This window comes from Anthonomus grandis, chromosome 12 (genome assembly GCF_022605725.1).
Source record: "Anthonomus grandis grandis chromosome 12, icAntGran1.3, whole genome shotgun sequence".
In the NCBI taxonomy this organism is placed as follows: domain Eukaryota; kingdom Metazoa; phylum Arthropoda; class Insecta; order Coleoptera; family Curculionidae; genus Anthonomus; species Anthonomus grandis.
In genome coordinates, this window is record NC_065557.1 from 11,112,644 (window position 1) to 11,138,560 (window position 25,917).

At 32.8% G+C, this 25,917-nt stretch overlaps 2 protein-coding genes across 9 annotated transcripts; one reads left to right on the forward strand and one right to left on the reverse strand.

Moving 5' to 3' along the window:
• Window positions 1-7,030: 7,030 nt before the first annotated feature.
• LOC126743028 (uncharacterized) lies at window positions 7,031-10,010 on the reverse strand. The gene is made up of 2 exons (XM_050449952.1): window positions 9,269-10,010; window positions 7,031-8,278 (listed from the first exon to the last, which is right to left on the reverse strand). Exons 1-2 carry the CDS (start codon window positions 9,385-9,387, stop codon window positions 7,462-7,464), a joined length of 936 nt encoding a protein of 311 aa, XP_050305909.1. The 5' UTR covers window positions 9,388-10,010; the 3' UTR covers window positions 7,031-7,461.
• A 1,171-nt stretch (window positions 10,011-11,181) lies between these two features.
• Window positions 11,182-21,819, forward strand: LOC126742865 (zinc transporter 2-like). 8 transcript variants are annotated; one of them, XM_050449687.1, is made up of 9 exons: window positions 11,182-11,426; window positions 11,533-11,657; window positions 11,717-11,801; window positions 16,643-16,774; window positions 16,823-17,007; window positions 17,358-17,489; window positions 18,271-18,427; window positions 21,090-21,330; window positions 21,390-21,819. In XM_050449687.1, exons 2-9 carry the CDS (start codon window positions 11,596-11,598, stop codon window positions 21,536-21,538), a joined length of 1,143 nt encoding a protein of 380 aa, XP_050305644.1. In that variant the 5' UTR covers window positions 11,182-11,426; window positions 11,533-11,595; the 3' UTR covers window positions 21,539-21,819. The 8 variants fall into 8 exon arrangements, with proteins under 8 accessions (XP_050305644.1, XP_050305647.1, XP_050305642.1 ...); XM_050449690.1 differs by having other exon boundaries at window positions 16,657-16,774; XM_050449685.1 differs by having other exon boundaries at window positions 11,533-11,801.
• The last annotated feature ends 4,098 nt before the right edge of the window (window positions 21,820-25,917 follow it).

Here is a 25,917-nt window from a genome sequence, read left to right on the forward strand (position 1 = left end):
TGAAAATTTTGACATGAGAAAGTTGTGTGCAAGATGGATGCCGTGTTTTCTCACACTCGAGCAAAAGCAGTGTCGTGAAGATGTTTCAATTGAGTGTTTAGCAAAATTTAACAGCAACAAAGCAGAATTTTTGCGTCGTTTCATAACCATGGATGAAACATGGGTCCATCACTTTACACCTGAGACAAAATCAAAACAATGGACTCAAAAGGGAGAATCGGCTCCAAACAAGGCGAAAACTGTTTCATCTGCAGGCAAGGTCATGGCGTCGGTTTTTTGGGATGCGCGAGGGATAATTTTCATTGAGTATCTTGAAAAAGGTAAAACTATCAACGGCGAGTATTATGCGAACTTATTGCAACGTTTGAGCGAAGAAATCAAGCAAAAACGGCCGCATTTGGTTAAGAAGAAAGTGTTGTTTCATCAAGACAATGCACCAGCTCACAAATCCGTTATTGCAATGGCCAAAATTAACGAATTAAAGTTTGAATGGCTACCTCATGCACCCTATTCGCCAGATTTAGCCCCTTCAGATTATTTTCTTTTTCTTTTATTATTTTCTGTTTCCAAATTTAAAAAACTGGCTCAGTGGTTAAAGATTTTCCAACGATGAAGAAGTGATGTCTGCAGTTAATGGCTATTTCGAGCCAATATTATAATGATTTTCAGGATATTTTAAGCTTAGGTGAAAGGTGGAATATCACATATTCTCCAATTAATATTTCCTTGAAACAAATCAATGATAAAAATCTAAAAATTGAAAATAGAAACAAAATCATTAACATAATAACAAATTACACCCATTATAAAGAAGTATTAATAACTCAAACAAATTTCTCACATGTTTAAAAAAAAATCAACCAAACATAATTATTAGAAAGGACGTTCTAATCTAAGAGCTTCGCTCCTAACAAGAAGAGACGAGGAAAGTACAACTGTGATAATGATTAATGAGGATTTCCTTAAAAAAGCTAATTCACTTTTTTCCGAGATCAATACTTATATACCTCTTAATAAAGACCCAATAATTAACACCCAAAACAAACCTGCTAAGCTTATTAATATCATTTCTCCCTCTTTTGTATCCAATGTTGTTATAAGAGATAAAATGCATAAATATTTGATATACAGTATACAACCCCGATTAACCGTTAATTTTTTATATTTCTAGCATAAAAAGATAGCAGAAAAAATAAGTCTCACAAGTTTAAATCAATTTTTATTGCATAAATAACAAAAAAAATTTTTTAAAATATACTTTGACATTAAATATGTATACAAAAGAATTTAAACAAAGTAATAAAAAAAACATAGGTAGGTTAGCTTGTCTTAATCAAATACATATTTATTTTAGGTAACTATGCTTTTAAAAGAAGACAGTCACTTTAGCCTGTGTTAAAAATCACAGTCACAATCAAGTCAATGTTTTGTAAAAAGCTTTTTTGAAAGTTTTCTTTTTCACTCCATTCCATGAATTTGCAACTGTAAAAATGGGGTTTTTGATCGTAAAAAATTTCCAAAACTTCATCAGATCATTTTCATCTAACAAGTAAATCATAAGTTATCTTCGTTAGAGCCGTTTCATTGCCTCAATAAAACCCTGAACCATTGGTTGAGCAATTGATGTAACATTGGGTAAAAAAAAAAGAAAAAAGAAGTTTCCATCATCAGATCTTAAAACCAATCTTGGAAGATGTCACTTTTCCATACACTTCCTCTAACTTCTGTCTTTCGCGGCAACTGTTATTTATTTTTAAGCCTGTTTTGTTATGTTTTGATAATTTTTTTTTAAATTTTTATAGTTTAGAAATATGTATTGGTTTTTCTATGAATTTGTAATTTTTTACTGTTAGGATACTTGTACACAAGATTTTGTCTTACGTAATATAGCACATTTTCTTTCGTTCTTATCCAGGCAGCTTGCTGATTATAATAGTGAACTGGGAAATTATGCGGTTCATGTTTTTAAAGGAACGAGCATTTTTTGTCTTTCCAATCACAGCCAGTTTCAATGTGTAGGTGCCAGAAGCATTGGCACAAAACAACACTGTTATGCGATTTTTACTTTTTTATATCCTGAGGCACTTTTCTCATTGCTTGCAGCTAAGGTTATATATTTAAGAAGGTTGTAGATTATTTTCTGTAATTATCCGGAATACATTAAATAATTACAAATATAAATTCCATACCAAAATTCCAGCATCGCTTCTCCGTCGGCACTACGCTTTTCACCTTGAATGGCAAGCTCTCGAATCCTGTGACGTTTTTTGAATCGATGCGACCAACCACTGGATGCATTGAAAGATTCTTTTATTTTTTGGTCTTCGTGAAAAATCTCTGCTTGTCTAGCACACATTGGACCATCAGAGATTGCTACGCTCTCTGATCTTTTCTGCAGAAACTACTTGGAAAGTGCTTCATCGAGTTCTTGAAAAATTGATCCTTTCAATGATTTCCGTGCAGATATGTTCTTAAGAGTCAGATTGAGATATGAACTTTTGTACTTTTACTTTGTTTTTATTGATATCGCGTATTGTTCGTTTGCCAACTCTATAGGATTGTGATAATGACGAGACAGTTTCACCCTTTTCATTTTCTTTTCCATCAGGGCTACATACTTATGGCCTTAACTTATTTCTGTATCTCTGAAGAAGGCCTAATTTAGGCTGAAACGTTGCCATAAAGAAACATTTAAAAGGCTTGGAGTTCTATTTGACCCAACTGAATCTAAAGAAATTAAAAACAATTAACTGGGTCAATAAAATAACATACTAAATATAGTTATTGCTGGCTGGAAACGTCATAATTTTTAATAACTTTATGCTTAACTAAAAATTTGTAATTGTGCATGACGAATCACGAATGGAACCTCTCTAGCGAGCTTTATAGACATTATATACCTCTATAATAATTATATTTGCAATAGAATAATGGCGGTCTCTCATCGTCATTATTAGTCAATAATTTTCATTAATTAAAATTCAAAAAGCGCAAAATTTTGCAAAATCACGAACCGTCGCGATTGGATCAGTGGTGGCGTCGCACGACCGCCTTCAATGACTAAATCGCCAATGCGACCTGATATGGCCATAATCGAATTAATTCCCAATCGACGCACGGTATCCGTCGATTCTAATCAACCGGTCTCTAAAACGAGTTAATTACGATTTCAGTCGTAGGAGAGGCGGCTTTTCTCAAACGCCATACGGTTAATTGAATTACACAAGAGAGCCCCGCTCCGATATGTGCGGCTGTAATTCCCATGATGTCGGTATAGGTGGGACCGCATTTGAATGCTAACGAGGCCGAAATCGATCTAAAAGTGCCGCTTCCGTTGGTTCTGGTTAAAAGAATGAGTTTGGTTGACTCCTCGGCGACAAATAACTCTTTTGCAGAAGACTTGTTGCGGGACGTGTCGCGGCCTCGATTGTTTTATCGGGACCAGTTTGTTTGTTCATAGGTTCAGATTTATGAGCTGCCAGCGAGAAACGTGTTTAAAAATACTTATTATAGACACCACATTAAACAATAATTTTAGTCACTACTTTATAAGCATATGAGAGCATACTTTATAAGGTTGGTCAGAAGATTTGGACACCAGCGTAACGATTTGGCAGCGTTCGCGAAAGTTCGTTTAACATCGGATGTTCATAAGTAACTCTCAAGCGCATGCGTAAAATTTGTCTACAAACTTGATGACGTCACACGTTTACATTGACATTCAGATCTTATTCCATTCCTTATTAGTTATTACCGTGACATTTTAAAAAGGCCCGTGGCATAATTACTTTATAGTTTATTCCACTGGTAAATACTATGACATCTAACCACGTTCTACGCATAGAAAAGTAAAATGAGACGAGGAGTAAGGAGTTCATCACATGTATACCAGATCTTTACGACGCGATTTTAGCGCACCCTTCGCAGCCATTGGGACTATTTGAGGTATAATTATGAATAATCGATATTACAGGTTGTTACAATACCGACTGAGTCATGTCAAGAAAAATGAAATTCGAATTCAGTATAAGGCGGGAGATTTATATTTAAGGCGTGGAGGTACTAAACATTTATGACCAATTCAATCTCCTAACTTATTAGAGATGAGAAAAAGGTTATATTTAGAGAAATCAGATTTTTCTGAGCAAACACATTAAAAAGAAATGCAATATTTCTCATATTTATTTATGCTACATTTCTCATTATCATCTGACATTTCGCCTTATGAAAATATAAACATTTTATATATGCTGTTCATAGAGATCATAATACATAAATCTTCCAAAGAATAAACAAAAACCAAACTGTTAGTTGATAAAATTAAATGATTGGGAGAAAAAACCGATGAAAATTTCCGATTTATTTCAAAATATAGTTAATTAAATCACTTAAGGTTTTGTTCAAGAGTTTCTTTGTTCTCTATTTTCTATCATTAACCTTTTTGATCAGGTTTGCTTTACATATTGCAATTATAATAAAATTATTTGATTTGATTTTCCCGCCCTAATTTGGCCACGCCTTTCCACCAGTATGATTGTCAAGTTAGTTATGACATTTTCCGTGGCCAAGCAAGAGGACGCTAGCATAATTGTCAGAAGAATTTCTATCAATTTGTATGTAACCACCACTTTTCTATAGTTGTGTTTTGTGCGTGACACTTTAAAATGTTGATTTTATGTAATTATTAGTATAATAACGTAATATTTATCGTATTATTCTCGTCAGAAGGTGAAAAAGCCGCCAGCCAATGGATAATGAAAACATAATTGTAGTTAAACCAGATGAACCGTTTGAAAAGGACTATTAACGGGTCAACAATGATTATCATTGACATTCTGACCTTGACTCTCTCTTTTATAATAATCAAGTAAGGCTGTATTTTTACGCATTAACCACATGACATGCGGTGATACAAAATTGTTTTAGGGTGAAGCTTCCAATAGAACGCCAGTAATTTAACTAATAACAACAATTTCATACTATTGTACTATCTTTCTTAAAATAAATCTTACAATATTAATTGAGGCATATAAGATCAAAACCCGCTAAATCCACTTTACTTAAATTTTCAGAAAAATCCAAAAACTATTTAACTAACTTTAAAATCAACTTTAGGGTTAAAGTTTTGTTTATAGATTCTTCGATACTATTAGACTCTACTTAAGTAAAAGAAAATATCCTGAATTTTACCCGAAATTCAGAAAATGGAAATAAAAAATGGATTTAGTGGATTTTGATCGTAAATAAAATAGACTTAGTGTAGTTTGTCACGAAACAAAGTTATAATAGAAAATTAAACCAAAGAAAATGTAACAGATATAACAAAATGAAATATAGGACTACTTAAAGATATGTTTTTAAAGTATCTTCAGATCACAAAAAGACACACTTCAAGTAAAAAATCTAAACTACTAAATCCGGAACTATCTCTACTGGTTCACAGAGATCGTTTTGGTCGTCCACATCGATTTCATAATTTTCTTGCGGATAAGTCCCTCCTAGATATTTTTCTAACACTAGCTTATAATAATCTAGACTACCAAAATCTTTCCACTGGGCTCCATAATGTTTAATTAATAGCGATGACACATTCTGTAGTTTATTAATTTTTGGTGGTACTCCAGTTTCTATTGGTAAGGGATTTAAGAAATCTAGAGATTTTCCTTTTTTACAGACAGATTTGCTCTGATTAAGGTCAGACATATAACTTTGTTCTCCCCTTATGGTCACGGTATTATTCCTCCCTCTTTTTAATATGAACCTTTTGGATATATTGAATTTAAAATGCCACTTAGATGGGGGATTTAAAACTTCCTGTGAAACAGATTTCCAGTCCATAACTGGCACATCTTTACCCAGTTCAACAACTGTTCCATGTTGTCTAAATATATCCAGGTATTTTATAGGTTCTACTATCTGTTTAATATTTCTAATGGATTTCTCAATATCACCAAATACCCGGTCCGGAGGAATATACGAGTGTCCAACAACAGGAAAGACAAGCTCTAGTTCTTTTATAGGTGCAGTACTCAACCATTTAAAACACATTGCCAACATGATGCTGTTCTTATTTTGTCCTCCGCATCCATCAGCGACAAGACGAACTTTTTCAATACCATCAAAATTACTATGGTTTAAAGTATAAAAAACAGCAGATGCAATTTCATTTGCTCCTTTGCGATGTTTATCCTCAGTCTATGCAAAAATCCGAACATTATCTGGAGTAAGTGAAGAATGAGAGTCTCCTGTGACTGTTGTGAAGTTATACATATATACAGTTGTCTGCTGTAGTATACACTCTGATCTGGAATTTTAGGCAAAGTTAAATTCTTTGGACAATCAAAACTTATTATTAGCAACCTTTCTTTTTTTTTCTCAATTTTGCAAAAAAAGCTTTTGCTCTCAGTTTGTGAATTCGAAGTTCAATTATTATCTTGTTTTTCTCACTCGCATCTTTTTCCTCTTTTAGCTTTTCTCCAAGCTCCAAACATTTTGAACATACATCAGTACGTGGAGATCCAAACCCTATGTTAAAATGGGTATTAAAAATTGATCGGAAATAACTTTCTTTTACCTGAAGCTCCAGAGAAGCCTCGCTTTTGTATAATTTCCACAAACGCCGAATATTTAGGCTGCTGGGTAAATAAACTCTGCATGCTGTTTTGCTGCGGCAGTAGTGAGACTCAATAGCCTTACATTTTTTTTATAAAGCTAATTATTGCATGTCTTCTAGGCTAAAATAATCTTTCTTTTCTATTTCCACCATGCCTTTCTTTTGCCATATTACGACTTGTGAAATGTCGATGCAAAACACCTTTTACTCTATCTGGGCGAAGGCAAAGTACTCCTAAAAAACTTTCACGGCAAACTGGTACCAAATTATTATTTTGATTCTTTGGGATGAAATACTTGCACGCAAATTGTCGACTGGATGTTCCCTTGTTATTTCGACGGCGACGTAAGTACCACGTACAAACATAGTGGAACGACGAGGCTAGAGGCACAGCGACGAGGTAAGCGACGCGGCTTTTATTTCATCGTGTATTGTAATGAAGCCAAACATAGTAAAGAGATCGACGCGGTACTAGGCGACGAGAAAAGCGACGCGGTGCGCGTCGAGATAAAATTTGCATTTATTGCCGCGTTGATACGGGACGGTTTTGATTGGTTTTTGCATGTTTTGGTTTAGAAAAGGTTGTTTGTTGGTACAGCATATACGCAATGGCTGAGCAAGTAAACATAATAACCTGCGTGTTCAACAGGCGTGCATTATGGAATGCTTCTCATCCAGATCATAGAAACCGTTATGTATTAGATGAAATTGGTCACAAGTAGCTACAGAATGTGGAATAACAGGAAAGTAAATTTTAAGTACATACCTTTATTTTATATACAGAGTCACTCATATTGAATAGGGAAATTATTTAGGTAATCTTTAAATGTGTCACGAATAAAAATTGCTTAATTGGGAACCCGACCTCTTGCATTCCAATTGGGTCTTGTAAAATTATTATTTGCAGGAATTTCTGTGACCAATTTTAAATGCCTTTCGAAACCCTCTTTATCCATGATAATATTATGTAAAAGACAAATTGCCTTAATTGTAATGTCGGCGAGTTGTTCGTTTGTTTCTATGGCTTTCGATAATATTCTCCATTTTGCATATATTATACCAAATGAACATTCAATCGTCTTCCTAGCTCTAGATAATCGCTGGTTAAAGTACTGCCTTTCAGGATTCAGAGTTTGTCTACTATAGGGTTTAAGCAAGTTTTCTTGTAGTGGATATGCTTCATCGGCTATGAAAACAAATGGCATTCGAATTTGCGTATGTGGTAGAGACTGTTCAGTTGGTACATTTAATTGTTTCTTTGAAAGTAATTTAGAGAAAGCCGAACTTTGAAAAGTACCCTCATCGGATTGTTGTCCATATCCTCCCACCTCTATTACAGTAAAGCGATAATTTGCATCACAGACTGCTTGAAGAACGATCGAGAAGAATTTTTTATAATTAAAGAACATACTTCCTGAATGACTGGGACATTTAATTTTTACGTGCTTGCCATCCAATGCACCTAAGCAATTAAGAAAATTCCAGATTTTCATGTAATCTTCACTGATTTTAATGAAATCATCCTGTGTTGGAACTGGCAAGTGTATTGGCTGTAATATATTCCATACCGCGTTAACAGTTTCTTTAACAATTGATCCAACTGTTGTAGCTCCCATGCGAAAAGTGAATGATAGGCTTTTGAAAGATTCCCCTGTAGCACAATATCTGCAATAAAAAATAATAAAGTTTTAGTTAGTGTCAGTGATTAGGCTGTGTTCAATTTTATTTTAACACTAATGCTAGAATGAACCACTTCTGAAACAAAAATCAATGTTAAAAATAGCTTATTCGTAACTGAAATTCATTTTTTTGCAGTGAAGGTGGCCCAAACTAAATGGAAAAATTTAAGAGATTATTTCCGAAGAGAACTGAAAAAACTTCCCATACCACGGTCTGGTGATCCAGGGGACATTGCAATTAAATCCCACTGGCCCTATTTTAAAAGTTTGTTATTCTTAAAGGATCAATTTAGGCCTCGACAAGCAACGGGAAATTTGGTAGATTCTTTGGATGAATCGCTTGCTACGGACGTGCAATCTGATGTGAATTCTGATGACGATAGAGTGGAGACGGAAACAATAGACGATGTACAAGATCCCGTGAATGTCGAGCCATTGACACCTGCTTCTGTTGCTTCCGAAAACACTGAGGATTCATCTACAGGCACGTCAAGTCATTTTGCTGAACCTCGAACAGTTTTAAAGGGCCGACTCCGTAAAAGAAAAAATAATGTTGACGCTTTATTGGCCATCGAGGAACAGAAATTGAAGTTCATTAGAACAAAGAGGGCAAACATAAATGAAACCAAAGAAGATGATCATCTGTCATTTTTTAAGAGTCTACTACCACACGTGAGAAAAATTACGGATAACAACATTTTGCATTTTAGAAATGGCGTTCAAGATCTGGTTCAGAGATATGCTTATGGCTATACTAATCAAATGAATCAGAATCAAGGAATCGAACCTTTCGATTATCCGATCAATCAGAACGCCAACTCCTTTCGTTTTATGTTTTTACCGAAAAGAATATTTCTACTTAGTTTATTTTTGTTCATTTTTTCCAGTGTTTAAGATGTTATATTAATTGACCTGTTTAGTTGTAATACTTAATAAATATTATGTTTTTTTGTACAAAAATATACATTCAACTTACCTTAAAGTAATAACCAACCTCTCTTCCGGTCCAATGGGTTGTTTATTGTAGTTTGTCCAATTCATTTGTAGACATGGAGACACTTTTTCTAAAATATAGTTAAAAGTAGCAATATCCATTCTCAAGTACTCGAAAAATCGGTCTGGATGCTGCTTGAGTTAAAAAAATAGTGTATGATACTGTCCAAATCGTTTGCGCGATTTATTAATGGGATGTACAGAGCAAGTTCTGTTTAAACCTCCCATTACAATAAGTCCGCGAAGCGCGGCATTGTCAAACAAAATTTCATCTTCACTGTCGGAAAACATTGTTTTGACTAAATTGAATTTGAAGAGTCGCAATTAATCGCGACTTCTGTCTCCTTACTATGTGTATGTCTCCTGCCACGTCGCTTATATCGTCGCTGTGCCTCTAGCCTCGTCGTTCCACTATGTTTGTACCCTATCTGGGAGAACTTTATGATAAAGTTGTCTTGACCCACCTTAGTTTGGTTCTCGTAAAAAGCATTATGAAACTTTTTAATATCTAACATTGTCAAAGTACTGCATCTATAACTTTAGTACAATGTTTACATTTTGGGTATTTTGGTAGAGTTACAGCAGAATATCTAAAAGAACACACCATCCTTAGTTTTAAAAAACTCATTACCTTCTGGTCTTTTCCACATTCCTTTTCCAATTTTCTGGAGCTCGCTGCCTCTTTCTAGCCTTATTTTGATTTACTACGACGATTTCTTTCGTGTTATCGCACATTACTTTTATTATACTTTACTTTTTTAAATTAAATAAACTTTGAAAACATACTGATATCAACCGCAAACGAGACGTTTCTGACAGCAATTCAAAATAATAATATCAAGGGAATACTATTTTGACCACATGACCACCTAGCTGAGTATCTGATTGGCTAATTTGGATTTATATTGGCAATACTATTTTGACCACATGACCACCTAGCTGAGTATCTGATTGGCTAATTTGGATTTGGCGGTATTTGAAAATAAACCAAGCTGGATTTAAGGGAATTTGAAACTGGACCTAGTTTTTAAACTATATTTTATAGTGGATTAGATGGATTTTGTTACTGAATTTCTGTTCATGTGGCTAGATATTTTCATGAGGAATATAATCATGTATATAACATATTTTTGACTAAAATTGGATTTAGCGGGTTTTGATCCTATATGCCTCAACTATCGTACAATAGTATAGCGGTATCCAGAGTATAGGTAATCACGTACCTGTTGTATAATCACGTAACTCAAACAGTTGTATGGTCTTTACATTAGTTCTAAATTATTTCTATGCGTTCTGTGAATTTCGTCAGTTGTTTGTTTGTTAGTTACCTCTTGTATTGTGACTTTTCTAGCCAGTAAATGCATCATATTTTTACATAACTTTTCGAATATCAGCCTGACCATAGTAGAAATGTGACTTTTTTCGGGGTTAGTAAATTTACCTTAAATACATATTGCGTAAATTAGCATAGAGGGTAAGTAATACATTTTAAATAAGTTTTCCGGCGAATTCACCATTTCCTTCTAAGATTGCTGATCGATCGAATTTATCTGCGCCACTGCTTTACGATTTTATCGAATGTTGCAAAATATGACATTACGAGTTGTCAAATATTACAATGTTGTAGCAGTTTTTAGGAAGGCATATCGATGTCTATAGGCAACCCGCTTGAGATTAATGAAACAATATTGTAGGAATTAGCGCTGATTTTAAAAATATATATTTTTTTAAATAAAAAAAAAATTAAGTAAAACTTCGTAAAAAATTATATTTCTTATAATTTTAGAGACTTTTTAACAATGGTCAGGTGGGTTGCCCATACATGTTATTATTGCGGTGTTGTCAACTTCTCCACTAATAAACAGATGATTTCAGTTGACATAAATTTGTTTTTTTTACTTGTTTTTTTAAAACAACGTTACATGTTAATAAAATGAAATCTCCATAAAAAGTTAATGAAACGTATAATGAATTAAGAAATAGCACCTGGTTGTTTAACCTAGCATAACTCAGCATCAGTGTAATTGAAACAAACAAAACATTATTCAGGTGTCATTCAGGATGCAATATAATTTTAAGTGCCAAATTATTGCATGTACCTAGTTTCTAACAGATATGAGAAATTTATGCTATTTTTATCGGTAAGCTGATAAATACTTCCTCTATACCTAATATTTAGTCTATTCATTAGACTTTCAATTGTGGCTTTTTTATATATTTATACTTGTGGTCTTATTAAATTTGCAGTTAGTTCCTGTATTTTCATTCATTAAAATACATGCTTAATGTTTGCCTTTTTCACCAAAATGGATGTTGTGGAGTGTAACCACTACAATGATGATATGGAACATGTATTATTGGATAATGAAAATGTAGGAAACTGTGATAAATGCCATAAACACAAAATACTAAATGGCAATTTGACCAGCAGGAACCTCATTACTGAAAATCCTATGTTTGATGATTCTCGGACTGATAATTCAGAAGATTCTCCTTTGCTTGCTTTGCCAATTAATGTAAGTTTAGTCTAATTGATTAACTCAGTAATAGTAGAATAACCAGCTTAATAATTAATTGAATAAGCTTAAAAGGAGCTGAATCCAGTTTCATTTCAGCTAGATCCCTAATAGAGTTGATTAAATATTGGGGTTATAGTCAATAATAGAATGCATGAAAAAAAAAAAAACATGCTTTATTGTTATTAACAAAGAAAAATTGTTCTAAACAAAGCTACCTTAAATTACTACCACTAAACTTACCACTACACCCCATACACACTTGAGTTCCAAAACAAACATCAGAAAACAATACATAAGAACAGCAGAAAAAAAGTACATAAAAAGTAAATTAAATTCCATAATTATCCCCTCAAGTATAAGACAGCAAAGAATTCTAACTAATCAAATACAAACAAATCAAATAAAATTCAAATACTGTAAACATACACTTAGGGAAAATTAGAATGTGTCGACGTAGTATTCATCTAGCGAATAGTAACATTTTTCGGTCAAAAGTATTTTCAATTTATGTTTAAAAGTGTTAAGTTATTTAACTTTAATTTCCGTTTAAAAGTACGTGTTGCCTCCCTGATTCCACCTGGTAAACGATTGAAAATTTTGATTCACTCGCAGAAAATAGATTTTTTAGTTAATGTGGAGGAGGGGATTGGAAGATTTAGATGGTTCACTTGACGCATTAAGTATCTTGGATTTGGGGTTATAAATTTAAAGCAATTTGCAAAAAGTAAGCAGGCCACTTCCTGAATGTAGAGGGAGAAGACAGTGTGTATGCCCAGCCTAACAAATAATGGGCGACAGGAATCTCTTGGTTTAGCCCCACAGATGTAATGTACAGCACGCTTCTGTAAAACAAGCAGCATTTGTAGAAGGTAGGCAGCTGCATTACCCCAGAAGCAAATGGCATACCTAAGGTGGGATTCAATTAATGAAAAATATACAGATCTTCCAAACTCCATGCCAAGCTCCAGGGTAGCCGCTCTGACTGCAAAACAACCTGCAGACACCTTTTTGCAAGTACCGAGGATATGCTCTTCAAATTTGAGTTCTCTGTCAATGAATATACCCAAAAATTTTGTATTATCAAACTGCTGAACTACTGAGTTAGAAAAAGGCATGTGGTTTAGAGCACACTTAAAACACAATAATTTGGTTTTTTGAGGATTTAGTGACAGCAAGTTTGATTCAAACCAGAGATTTACTGCCTGAAGATCAGTTGCTAATGTAGTTCGCAGAGTATCTGTGTCTGGGCTGTGCCAAAGAAGTGTGGTATCATCGGCAAATAGAGTAAATTTCCCCTGTACATTAAGATTGGTAAGATCATTTATGTATAGGAAAAAAAGTATAGGCCCCAAAACTGAACCCTGAGGAACTCCCAAGGTGATAGGATGGTAATCAGAGTACTTAGATCCTATAAGCACTCGTTGTTGCCGATCTTGCAGATAGGAAGCAAACCAAGACGATGAAACTCCCCGAAATCCATAATGATGAAGCTTCCGCAACAGAATCCTATGGCAGACACAATCGAAAGCCTTCGACAAATCACAAAAAACTGCCGCCGAAACTCCACCAGCATTTATATGGAAGTAAAGTTCATGAAAAAAATTAAACATGGCATCATTGGTACTGGTATTTTCACGGAAGCCAAATTGAAGTCTGGTGAGGATGTTTTTGGACTTTAAAAAGGACATTATTCGATTTTTAACCAATTTTTCGATTACCTTTGATAGCGTAGACAAGAGAGAGATGGGACGAAAGTTGGAAGGATTATCAAGAGCTCCACCCTTGTGAATTGGGATAACTTTAGCTGATTTTAGGCAAGATGGAAATATCCCCTTGCTCCAACAAAGGTTAATTGCGTCAACTGGTGCCTTTAGCGCCGTTTCTGGAAGGTTGAGAAAAATCTTAGCTGAAAGGTTGTCTTCTCCAGTTGAATTTTTATTTTTTTCAGAATACAGAATATCCTTGAGTTCGTTTAGGTTTGTAGTTATAAAAAAGAAGGAATTTGGAACATGAATGGCTGGCATAAAGGAAAGAGGATCAATAGAAGGGTTCAAATTTTGCTGAAGTTGTAGAGCAATATTAGAAAAAAAATTGTTTGATTGACTGGATATGATTGTTTCATTGGGAGAGACTTCAGGGCATTGTCTTGACTGCTTACCACAATTGTGACGAATATCATTAATAATTTTCCAACTCTCCTTATATTTGTTAGATGAACCACTTAAATGGTTGGAGTAGTAAGTTTGCTTAGAGATTCTTATCAGACGACGATACAAGGCTCGGTAAAAATTGAAATAGTTATGAAAAACTGGAGTGTCAGTGAACTTTCTTATTGTGTGAAGAGATCTCAGATTTCTTGAAGATACTTTCAAACCCCTCGTAAACCAAGATTTTATAGGTTTGGATTTCGGTTTGATTTTAATCATTGGGAAGGAAGCATCAAAGAGCTTAACAATTATTGTGTGAAAGGAAGATAAATCGAAAATAGAATTCCAGGACTCAAGAGCTGAAAGTGGACGAAACTTATTAAAGTTATTAATACCAAAAATTCGACCATATCGTTGTGCAGATACACTACATTCCTTTTGTATATTTGCTATTTTACATAGTATAAACTCATGGTCTGATAAAGCAGAATTTGCGACTGTACACTCCACGGAGTCATATGGAAAATTAGAACAAATATGGTCAATAGTGGAGCTTGTTGACTGTATTATACGAGTAGAATCTTTTACATGCATATGTATATTAAATGCCCCCATTAGATGATCGAGGCGCAGAGTAAAGACAGAATTTTTATCATTAAAGTTGATATTAAAGTCTCCTGTAAGAACTACGTAAGCCGCCGATGGAATTTTAAATAAAAGTGCCGTCAGTCTCCTAGAGGAGATCTATAAATACAAATTACATATAAGTTTATGGATTTGGAGTAAATTACAGTAAATTCAAAAGTCATTTCCTTTAGGAGATGGTTAAATTTATCTACCTGTTGAAAAGAGTTGTGTTTTAAAAAGTGTTTACATAATAATATCATACATCCACCATGAGAAGACAAAATCTGACAAAAACTAGACAAAATAACATAATTTGGTAGATCAATAAGCTCACCCGGTTCAAGCATTTCTTCTTCCTGTAATACAGAAAATGCATTTCACTTTAAAAAGTGTGGTTCTTAGTTTATCTACATATAAATGTGAGTTATAAGCACAAAGAACCAAAATTATTGTTTTCCTTTGAACTACACTTTTATTTAGCATTATTTGTGGCCTCTATATAAAATAAAAACTATGTAAGGATAAATAAATGACAAGCAAGGTTGTTGGCAATTTAGTGTTAAATAATATTGTTATCACTATTAATAACAAAGAGACAAAGTTGTCAAATAATATTAAAAAGTACAAAAAAATACAGTTTCCATATTAAAAAAAAAGAAATTGTTTAGACTTCTAATTTAATTACATATCACAGAAATCAGATACAAAAATTAATAATTGTGCTTATAAAAAACAAGTATAAAAACTACAGAACTTACTTGAGGTCATCATTTAAATAGGGGATAATAGGCCCCAGTGATCATATTTTTTTAAAAGTCTTTTGAACCTAGTGAAATTTATGGTTTTTTATCTCAAAAAGGAGATTTTGAATGATTCTATTTCCCATATACATGAAAGAATTTCTTATTTGCTTAGAATGTCGGGTAGGTAACCAACTGAAGGGTATAAGTCAGTTCAGTTCTAAAGACTTCCCAAACTAAATTTTCCCAATGTTTTGAAGAATTTTGAATTCCCAAACTTTTTAAGATTCAATGCTTGTTTTCTCTAAAATATGTAAAGAAGAAAGTATCAGAATTGTATATTATTCAAAGAATGGATGAAATATTTATAATATTGACTCTGCAAAAGGCTCTACTTTCTCTGTTTTGAATACAAATAAAAAATTGAAAGTGATCAAGCACATCTCAAGGTCCCAAAACAAATCTCTTTGCATAACACAACTTTTTACATAAATCTAATTATAGGAACTGGTACTTGATCCAAATGTTGATTATTTTTTAGCATAGTTTTATCACGTAATTGATAATTGTTAAGAGTAGGTAAATATTTTGAAAAAACTAGCTGCCATTCTATGTAAATATATAAGTGGGATAAGCGAGATAAATCTCTGATATTTTAGTGTGAAAGTAAAAGTGGTAAAAATTAATGAAAATTTCTGGGAATATCTATTGGAATATAAGTGACTATGTTAGAGGTATGTTTTTGTCCACAAAAGATAATTTAGCTGATGCTAAGAAGATTAACACTTTTAGATCTTTTGTATGTAAGCATTCCAAGCCAATCCTTAGTGTTTGTATATTTTAAAGTCACATTCTTAAAGTTTTTTAATATTTTAAACCACACTTAAACTCTCCTCAGATTTAAATTAGTATAAATTAGTTTCACACAATACAAGATACAAAATTTATTAAACAATTATAAGGTAAAACTACCAAATTAATTTTTTTTACTAACCATAAATGCCACACAAAAATCTTTCTATAATTCATTGACATAAAAATTACAGTTAACAAACAATATATTGTAGTACTATTTGACTTCCTAATTAAACCATATTCATTAGTAAAGCATAACAGGTTTTCACATGGTGAAAGATTTCCTTAGCAAAATAAGATAGCAATGGTAACAATTTATCTCAATAATAAAACAAGATAATGATAAGATGAATTTTATACCTGATAGGATTTTTGATATTTTTTAATAAATTAAATAGATAAAATGATGTCTGAATATCAGCCATTTCCTGAGTAAGTATTAAAATATTTACACTATATTCTTTTACAGGAAGGTTGTTTTAGGGACCATGACAATGGCGAGGGTGAATTTCATTGCCATAACTCCTTGTCCTCCCAGCATGAGGACTCCAGAGCGTTCAAGAAGTTGTTGGCCGCTTCGTTTTTTTGTTTTTTATTTATGGTATGTGAATTACATATATCAATAGTATTATAAGGCATTTTATTTTAGATTGTAGAGCTGGTTGGAGGGTACCTGGCAGGTAGCTTGGCCGTAATGACCGATGCTGCCCATTTGTTTTCAGATTTCGTAGGATTTATAATCTCCATTTTGGCTATAGTATTGGCAAAAAAAGCCGCTACTAAACGTATGACTTTTGGATATCATAGGGCGGAAGTTATAGGTGCTTTTTTAAGGTAAAATTACACTAACGTAGGTCTATATAATATTATTCTATAGTGCTCCATGAAGCATGAATGTAACTATTATATTTTAGTTGTGCTGAAATTTATTTGCCTTTGAGCTTGAAATCAGTGTAAAAATATTTAATACTTATAATACCCAATGTAATGTCAATATAATTATATATATATTATAATTTAATTTTCTGTAGATAACAACTAACAGTAATTTTGATGAATGTACCCACATGGTAAAGCAAATTTTTTGATCAATAGTTTCATTATTTTATATATGTAAAGGCAGCTCAGAATTATAAATAATGAATAAATAATAAATATATTTAATGGTTGATCTTCTTTTTTAGTGTATTGACAATATGGTTCCTAGCAGTAGTATTTCTAGTATTAGCTCTAAGGCGACTATATAAGGAAGAATATGATCTAGACGCAAACACGATGCTTATTGTTGCATCTATAGGATTAGCTGTAAACATCATGTAAGTAAAGTATTAATAAAGAAAATGCAATTTTAATTGTTTAATATTTAATTCTAAAATATTCTGCACATATGAAACCTAATTATTCTTCTCTTGTGAGTTATTATGACACTTAATTTTGGCCCAAATTTACAAATATTACTATGAAAAGAAATAATTATTTATATTCTAAGAACATTTCTTTATATACCAGTCAAGTGTCAATAATCTCCAGGTTAGAAGCTTTTCCTTATTTTTTTCTGGTAATATGGTTTAAATGATGGCGTTTAAATTGTAAAGTAGTTTTTAGGTTTCACGTGTGTATTATCGCTTATATATACCTATACATGCTTTAGGTATAATAAAGTCACGATTCGCACAGATATCTATCATCTTAAAATTAGATTTTAGGAAAAATTGACGTTCTTTTCTAATTTGATGTTGATTTTCATATGATGTTGCGCGAACTATGTCTCATTTTAATATGCACCTCAAATATTTTTATTGAATATGTAAAATTCTTCCTATTTAAGAACAAGACCAACTGATTACTTTATTTCTTGATAACCTCTTTTTCGGGTCCTTTATTTCAAAACGAGAGTATTTTTTCTGCATTTAGTTGGTTAGAAAACAAATGTATTAATTGACAATGGTCGTAAATGAGAGTTTTTGCATTAAAATTTTCTATGTTTGCTATTTGCTTTCTTACGAATTTATCAAGAAAAGTAGGAAAACATCATAACTAAACATATTTAGTCCTATCTTATGTCACCAATGAACTGTTTTTTTTTTAAATTTCCAGTATGGGTGGAGTGTTGCACGGCGTTTGCCATGCTCATAGCCATGGTCCTTCAGTTCATCAAGGCCCAGAAAACATAAACGTGAGAGCAGCCGCAGCTCACGTATTAGGAGATCTCCTTCAAAGTGTTGGGGTACTGATAGCTGCAGTCATAATAAAAGTAAGCTTAAAAACTAAAAAGTTATAATATCTGTTTTTTTGTGCGTTTAAATAGATTGGTCTCTCATTTTCAATAATAGCGATCTAAATGTTAACTGAATTTTACAAAATTCTAAACTATGGTATTCAATGTTTTGTTCCACAAAGAGAATTTAAATCATCCGGTTTTCCTTCTTACTTTTTTAGAGATTTAATATGATTAATTTCTCTGAAAAAAAAAACAAACGAAAAAATTATTGCAGTTTTCTGAATGCATGTCTCTGATTATTTGGAATTCAGTAGGGCTAAAGCACAGTGTAAAAATTTAACAGAGGGATTGTTACAAACATGTTTTAAATACGATCAATAGTGATCTGACCAACAACTCAAACAATTTCTGGAAGTTTGTAAATAAAAAAAAGTTCTAATTGAAATTTCAAAAATTTTGACCTGTAATAATGTCTTAGCTACTGATGGCCGGGAAATTGTATTTTTACCGGCCACGTTGCTACAGTTTTCTCAAATTCAAATGCAATACCTCCTAAACAAACTTTACTACAAATTAATATTGACTGTCCAGTGATAAGTGTTGGAGAAGTACTTGAAAAGTTGGGGCCTTTGCCTGATAAGTTGATGATTAGTCTCGACGGTAAACCGGATTTGGCCTTGAAGTTGTGTAGATATTCATTATCTCAGCCTTTTGGTAAACTGTTTAACAAATCCACTAGTGCAACTATTTGGAAAAAAGTTTTATATAACCTATATTTAAATCAGGGCAAAGGAATGATTTGATTAAAAACTTCAGTGGTGTATCTATACAGTCTTCAGTTCCAAATTTTTTGATCGCTTACTCTATAACTATTTAAATAGGCAATGTACAGAATTAATAATTGATGAATAGCATGGTTTTAGAGGAAGTCGATCTACAGAAACTAATCTACTCACTTACAACACTAAACTGTCGGGTGCCTTGGAGAGGGTTATCAGGCTGATGCCATATATACCGACTTCTCCAAAGCATTTGACAGAATAAATCACTTGCTGTTATTTAATAAGTTAATAAATATAGGTTTTTCTAATGGATTTGCGGGGTGGGTGCTTAGTTTTCTTTGTGATCGAAAATTGGTGGTAGATTAGATTAGATTAAAGTAAGGGTGAAGTTACACTGCGACCTGTAAGATCTATTGTGTGCCCCTTCCTAATTGCTGCTTAATGTTAGCATCAAGTCAAAGTACTTCAATGCCCCCCTGCACGCCTGTGTGACCAGATACCCAAAATATTGTGACTTTATTTTTCTTTCTTAGCTCATTGAGTTTCACTAAACAGTCTCTTACCATTTTAGAACTGATGACATATAAGATCAGTGCTGCTATGGCCGCTTGACTGTCGGTGAAGATTGCGATCTGCTTTAGATAGTGTCTGTTTAGGATTAATTGAGTGCATCTTTCTATAGCGTGTATTTTCGCTTGAAAGACGCTAGTGTATTTACCCAGCTCCTGTTCCTTTTTCGGTTTTAGAACTGTGTATCATTTGATGGCGTTCGATTTAAGTGACTGGGTGGCTATTCCATTTTTCCAGTCACTTTTGCTATCAATTTTTGTAGAGAAATTCCTCATAAACTGATATTCCCTTGTAATAACAAACAAGCCAAGAATTTGGGAATCCTCATTGATTGTCAATTAAATTTTAATGAACATGTCAATCCATTAACAGTTAAGTCGCGAATCTGTCCCTGGAAGTGGTTAAGTCAGTGTATGTCGGGTTGGTCAGATCACAACTTAAATATGGTTCAATTATTTGGACTTCACAGTATGATGTATGTAAGTCATGACGTAAGAAAATACAAAACAAATTTTTGAGGTATTGTAATTACAGGTTTAATTTGAATCTCATGTCAGAAAATGATAATTCTCTTATTTTAAACAAATTAAATTTGCTTACCCTAGATGAAAGATGGATTATGTATGATATTTCTCTAGTTTATAAAATTTTATATGGTATTGTCTCTTATCCATTCTTACTATCTGAGAGAAATTTTCCTCATTCCTCTTAGGCAAAATAATTAATTTTTCTTTAGTTTTCAGAGGAAATCTGGATTTTTTAAATAGTAAGATATTAATTAACTCATTAAAGGGATTTTACTAAGAATACTTTAGTTGGAATTTATTATTTATTGTAATTTGTTAAATTTATATTTACATAACCTAAATATATATATCTTGTTGTTATTTTGTAATAGGGAATCGTAAATTAAAGAAAAGTACTAGCAGAAGTCTTCATAATTGACGTGGAAAGATATGACCTAGCGCTTTTCTAGAAATACAAAAATTATTGAATCTTAACCGAAACGACCTTATTGTCAGTAAATTAAACTTTAGCTTCTGGGTATATACGCTCGGAAAATTTATATCATCGGTGCCGAACTATCGGTGTCTTTAACTTTTGACGTAGACTTTTTATTGTAAGCAAATACGTTAATCATCACACCTAAAACATTTCTTGACCGGATAAAAAATATCTATTATATCTAGAGTAAATTATTGTAATATAAGAATTATTGGACTTGGGTTGAATTAAATATAACGAAAAGTATAAAGTTTCAAGTTCATAATTTTTCCTAAATTTAATATTTATATAAATAGTGACACGCATTGGTGGTTTCGTGTTCAATAATTGATTTTCAGGTCTTTCCTGAAGCACAAGCGGCAGATCCAATTTGCACCCTGATCTTTTCTGTGATTATTATTTTTACTACTGCCCAAGTGGGCAAAGACTCGATTTGGTTAATGATGCAGGGTAGCCCGATAAGCAGAGATAAGTTAGCGGCGGAATTAAAAAAAGTTACTGGGGTCATACACGTGCACGACTTGAACGTGTGGTCGCTGGCACCTGGTAAAAACGTAGTGACGGCACATTTAGCTGTTGGTAAGTTCAATAATCGGAAAAATCTATTTTAAATTTATAGCTTTTTTTTGTTATTATAGATGAATACTGTGATAAAGATACGGTGGTTCAAGCCGCCACCGCTTCCATTAAAAACCAAATATCGATATTTAGTTGTACGATACAGGTAGAAACTTACAGTATGGATAGTGTGATAGGTTGTAAAGACTGTAGAGTTCGAGAGTGCTGATGTTCTTGGGTTTATAGTTGATTTTTACATGCGGTAGAATTTAACATATTGGTACGCCCAGGATAAAGGGAATACTTAATTTCTTTACATTTTTAAGCTTAACAAACGTGTCAAAAAGTTGCTTTAAAAGTTATATAGTGTTTCCTTTATTCTAGGCCACCCGGTATGACTCTCTTGAAAATAAAATTATTATTATGTGATTAAAAATATACAAAAGCGCAATTTTTACACATGTGCCAATTATTTAGTTGGTGACTTTTTAAATAAATTATATCATTATAGCATTTAAGTTTCAAATTGAAAACTCATTCCTCCTGTACTCAATAGTAGAACCAGTTATGTAATTAGTGTTAATTTTTATGTGCACTAACTACTTTGTCCCTTCTATATTTCTATTTTTGAAAGGAAAACGTTGGGTTGGGGAATAAATTATTATAATTTTTCAGCCTTTAAGTAATGTTTTGCAGAATTAAAAAAAATTAAAACTTTATATACGATTAATATACAGGGTTGTGATTTAATAACGGATAATTTCAATAATATATAATCTATACCTGTCTTCAACAATCAACAGTAAATTACTTACCTGCAGCACCCCAGACGAATGATAAATTCTTGCTATACATTTTCATCTGTATCTGGAGAAAAATTCATAATTACATTACGAATGCGATCTTTAAAGATATGAAGCATGTGTGGCCTGTGACATAACCTCAAATAAAATAGTCCAATGAATTAAGATCGGGTGACCACTTCCGCGTCATTCTTCACCCAGTCAACACGTGGTTGTTCTTGTCCTTTCCCATCCCACGGATTCCTTTCCTTGACCCTTCCCTACCCCTTGCCGTTAGTACAACGTGCATTTCAGAATTAAACTTTGTGAAAGTTTCTATCCCACTTCCGCATTATCCTTCATCCCATCAACACGTGGTTGTTTGTCCTTGCTAACCCAACCCCTTGCCGGTGGTAAACGATCCCATTCACGCCGGTAACCAGGCCGGATGATGCCGGATGCATCGTAAGGGAGGCGACATCGTGCATTGAAAAGTTTCGATTGTGATTGATAATTTAATAAAGTGAAAGTGTCGATTTGGGGAACAGGGTACATACCCGACAGTTTTCCCGAATCTCCAAATAGTGCTGGCAAATTGCCTCGTAGCAGAGCCATCAATTGAACAGAACAACAACAACAAGATCGGGTGACCTAGGTGGCCACTCTATTGATCTACGTCTGCCTATCCACCGGTTTGGGAAAACATTATCTAGGAATCTTCGCAGCATAGTGGGAAGGCCCTTATCCTCTTGAAACCATAACGCTTGTATTGGCACATCTGGTTTATTTTCAACAGCATATATATCTTAAATTAGGCCTATTATCCATTGAAACAAGAACTTGCCTCGCCTGAAAAGCAACTCTGTTTCACTAGTCTAGGGTTATTATCAGTTACTTCGGTCATGGTCTGGCAAAACTCGTTTCTGCGGTCTGGATCATCTTCTAGGTGTCTGAAGTAGTTTAATTTTATATAATTTTACTTTTTTATTAATTTTGTTACAGTCGCTCTATGAAGCGTGTTATCCAAAGCGAGCTGACTACTTGAGAGGTTCGGGTAATGAAACGAGGATACTGAGTTTTTTATCATTAGAAATACCAGTCCTTCCTGGTCTGCCAAGATCCTTAACAGTTCCAGTCTCTCTCCTGTTAGCCTCAGATCTACCGATTGTAGACTGACTTACACGTTTTCTGTTCGAATATTTATTGTTGAAGATCATTTGAACTTCGTTATATTCTAGTTTTCTCAGTACAGCCAAGCATAATTAATATTTTGATTTTCTCAGTTTCAGTTAAACGCATTGTAAATACTTTCAATTAAATGAATAATAATTTCAAATAATTGACACTTATTTAGAGACTGTCAAATATTCACAGCGCTATAGTTTATTGAAATAGTTATAACTGGTTTGAAATGCTGTTAATGGCGGCCACTTGAAGCATTTGATGAAATGAATTTTCAGTGGAATGTAATTTATTAATTTATGTTGCAATAAAATGTTATAATTATTATTTAAACGTAATTATATAGAACATTATACATACAAGATTCTTAGACAATACATAAAACAGTCTAGAATTTACCGGAAATGCAAAAATATACAGAAAGTTTTAAGAAAATAATATTTTTTCTGTTACACTTTTTTGCGACAACAGGTAAATTTACATTTAATGTTAAAATTAAGTCCGTTTTAATGAATTTATCCGTTAGAAAATCACAACCCTGCATAAGGAAATCCTTCCCAACTCTTTGTAGGTGTAGAAAGGAATAAACCATCTTTGCCCCTTTATGTGATAAACAAAAATTGTTAACATGTTTTTATTTAAAGTAGCGTAATATATATTACAAATAGAATATATATTATAAATAGTCAAGGAAATAAAATATTGACACTTATAGGGTAAGCTAGTAAATTTATGATAAATACACTCTCTAAGCATACCAGTACGTGGCATTTATAAAAAAAATCACAATATTTATGTCTTTTTTTATAACAGTACAGTCAAAAACAATAGCAAATTTTTCACATATTTTTCATTGTTTTATTTAATTAACACGTTGAGTGGCGCCATAAAAAAAGGAAAATAGTGGTTTATAATGGCCAATATGATTATTTGATGGATTTTGATTTGAAAGCACATAATTAAGCACAAAAAATAAAACTGTCCCTCGATTTTAAAATTTTAATTTTTGGAAAATAGATTTTTATACGTTGTCTTGACTCTCCCCGCCTATAATGCTGTTTATTATCTTATTATTAGCCTTTCACCAAAAGATCTTGTCTGAACTCCAGTGCTATGGTATTTCTTTGAATTAATGCTGCTATTATCGGAGGATAAACTGATATATCTGAATATGAACCATTGTCAAAGAAATCCGATTGATCTGCCTCAGACATGCCCAAAAAAAGTTGTATAAAAATATATAGAAAAACTACCCTGTACTCACTGTTACAAACACAACGTAGATAAGTTAAGTAGAAAATTTGTCAAAATATCGTTGTGGAAAATGCACCAAAAAACTGCGGAGATGTTTTTTAAATTTTATCAACAATTTTTAAAATAATCTTATGAGTAAACTATTATTTAAGTTTTATTATGTAGTATCATCAAATCGAGGTGCCTTATATTAATCTACCAATGGTGTACCGAATGGTGGGTCATGTTAGTCCATCATAGCACTCAACGTGTTAAAAAAGCGCTAAATTTGGCAGTATAATTAATTAAGAAAGCAAAACCTTTACCAGCAAACGAAATTTGTAATGGGAAAAATTCATCTAATTCGGGCAGGTGATGGATTATTAAGAGTGACGTATCGGAGAGACGCTATTTGCAGAGTTGTCGCAATTAGTTTTAAAAAGTAATTCAATTACCAAGTATTCAAATTTTGAAATTTTTATTATTTATTATAGTAGTATATATAATTTATAATGATAGTTTAATTATGCGAAACCATTATACTGATATCTACTTTCAAATCGGGTGATAAAACCATAAAGAATTATGAATCTATATCTAGTACATTTGGATAGGGTTTTCAAAAAATTATTCATAAATATATTAAGTAAAAAACTCTACGAGGTTCTACGAGACATACATATGATATGCATGATGCGAGAAATATATGAAATCCTATAAGGATGCAGGTTTAAAGATAAACTTTAAGTATCTGTCAGTTGATTCACCTCAGCTTGATCTCTAAACAGAGTAAAATGTTTTTCAATATTGTCAAGACTATACTTATTTTTCGATTTTTGGTTATTTTATATATATTATGCGACCGAAATGGACAAAGAAAGAACAATGTAAAGGAGTGAATTAAGAGAAGAAAATTGGCAGGACAGAGAGACGCCCAACGATGGTGTAAAAACTCGATTAAATATATTTTTTCTCTAGTCAAAATCGTATTATCTCCTATGCCGCTTGGCTTTTTTCCACCAGATCCATTGGTACAAATTTGATTTCCTATTCATGGTAAATTCTGGATAACATAGACAATAAATTTCAAAAGCTTTCGATAAAATTGATTATTTTTTCTTTACATAATAAATATAATTTCTTTATATCGGAAATATGGTCCGATTTCGGTGCGGGTGGATCGGTCCTGGATTTGCTTTAATATCTATTTACAGGAAAAAACACAGGTTGTCTCGGTAGGTGAATCACAAATTAATGAGCTTTGTTTCAACTTTCGGTGTACGTTAAGGAAACAATTTTGGATCTTTGTTATTTATATGAATGATATTAGTATCTATTTTAAAAATTCTAATTATTTGCTGTATACTGATGATTTTAAAGTTTATGAGAAATTGGGCATCCCACTGACTCT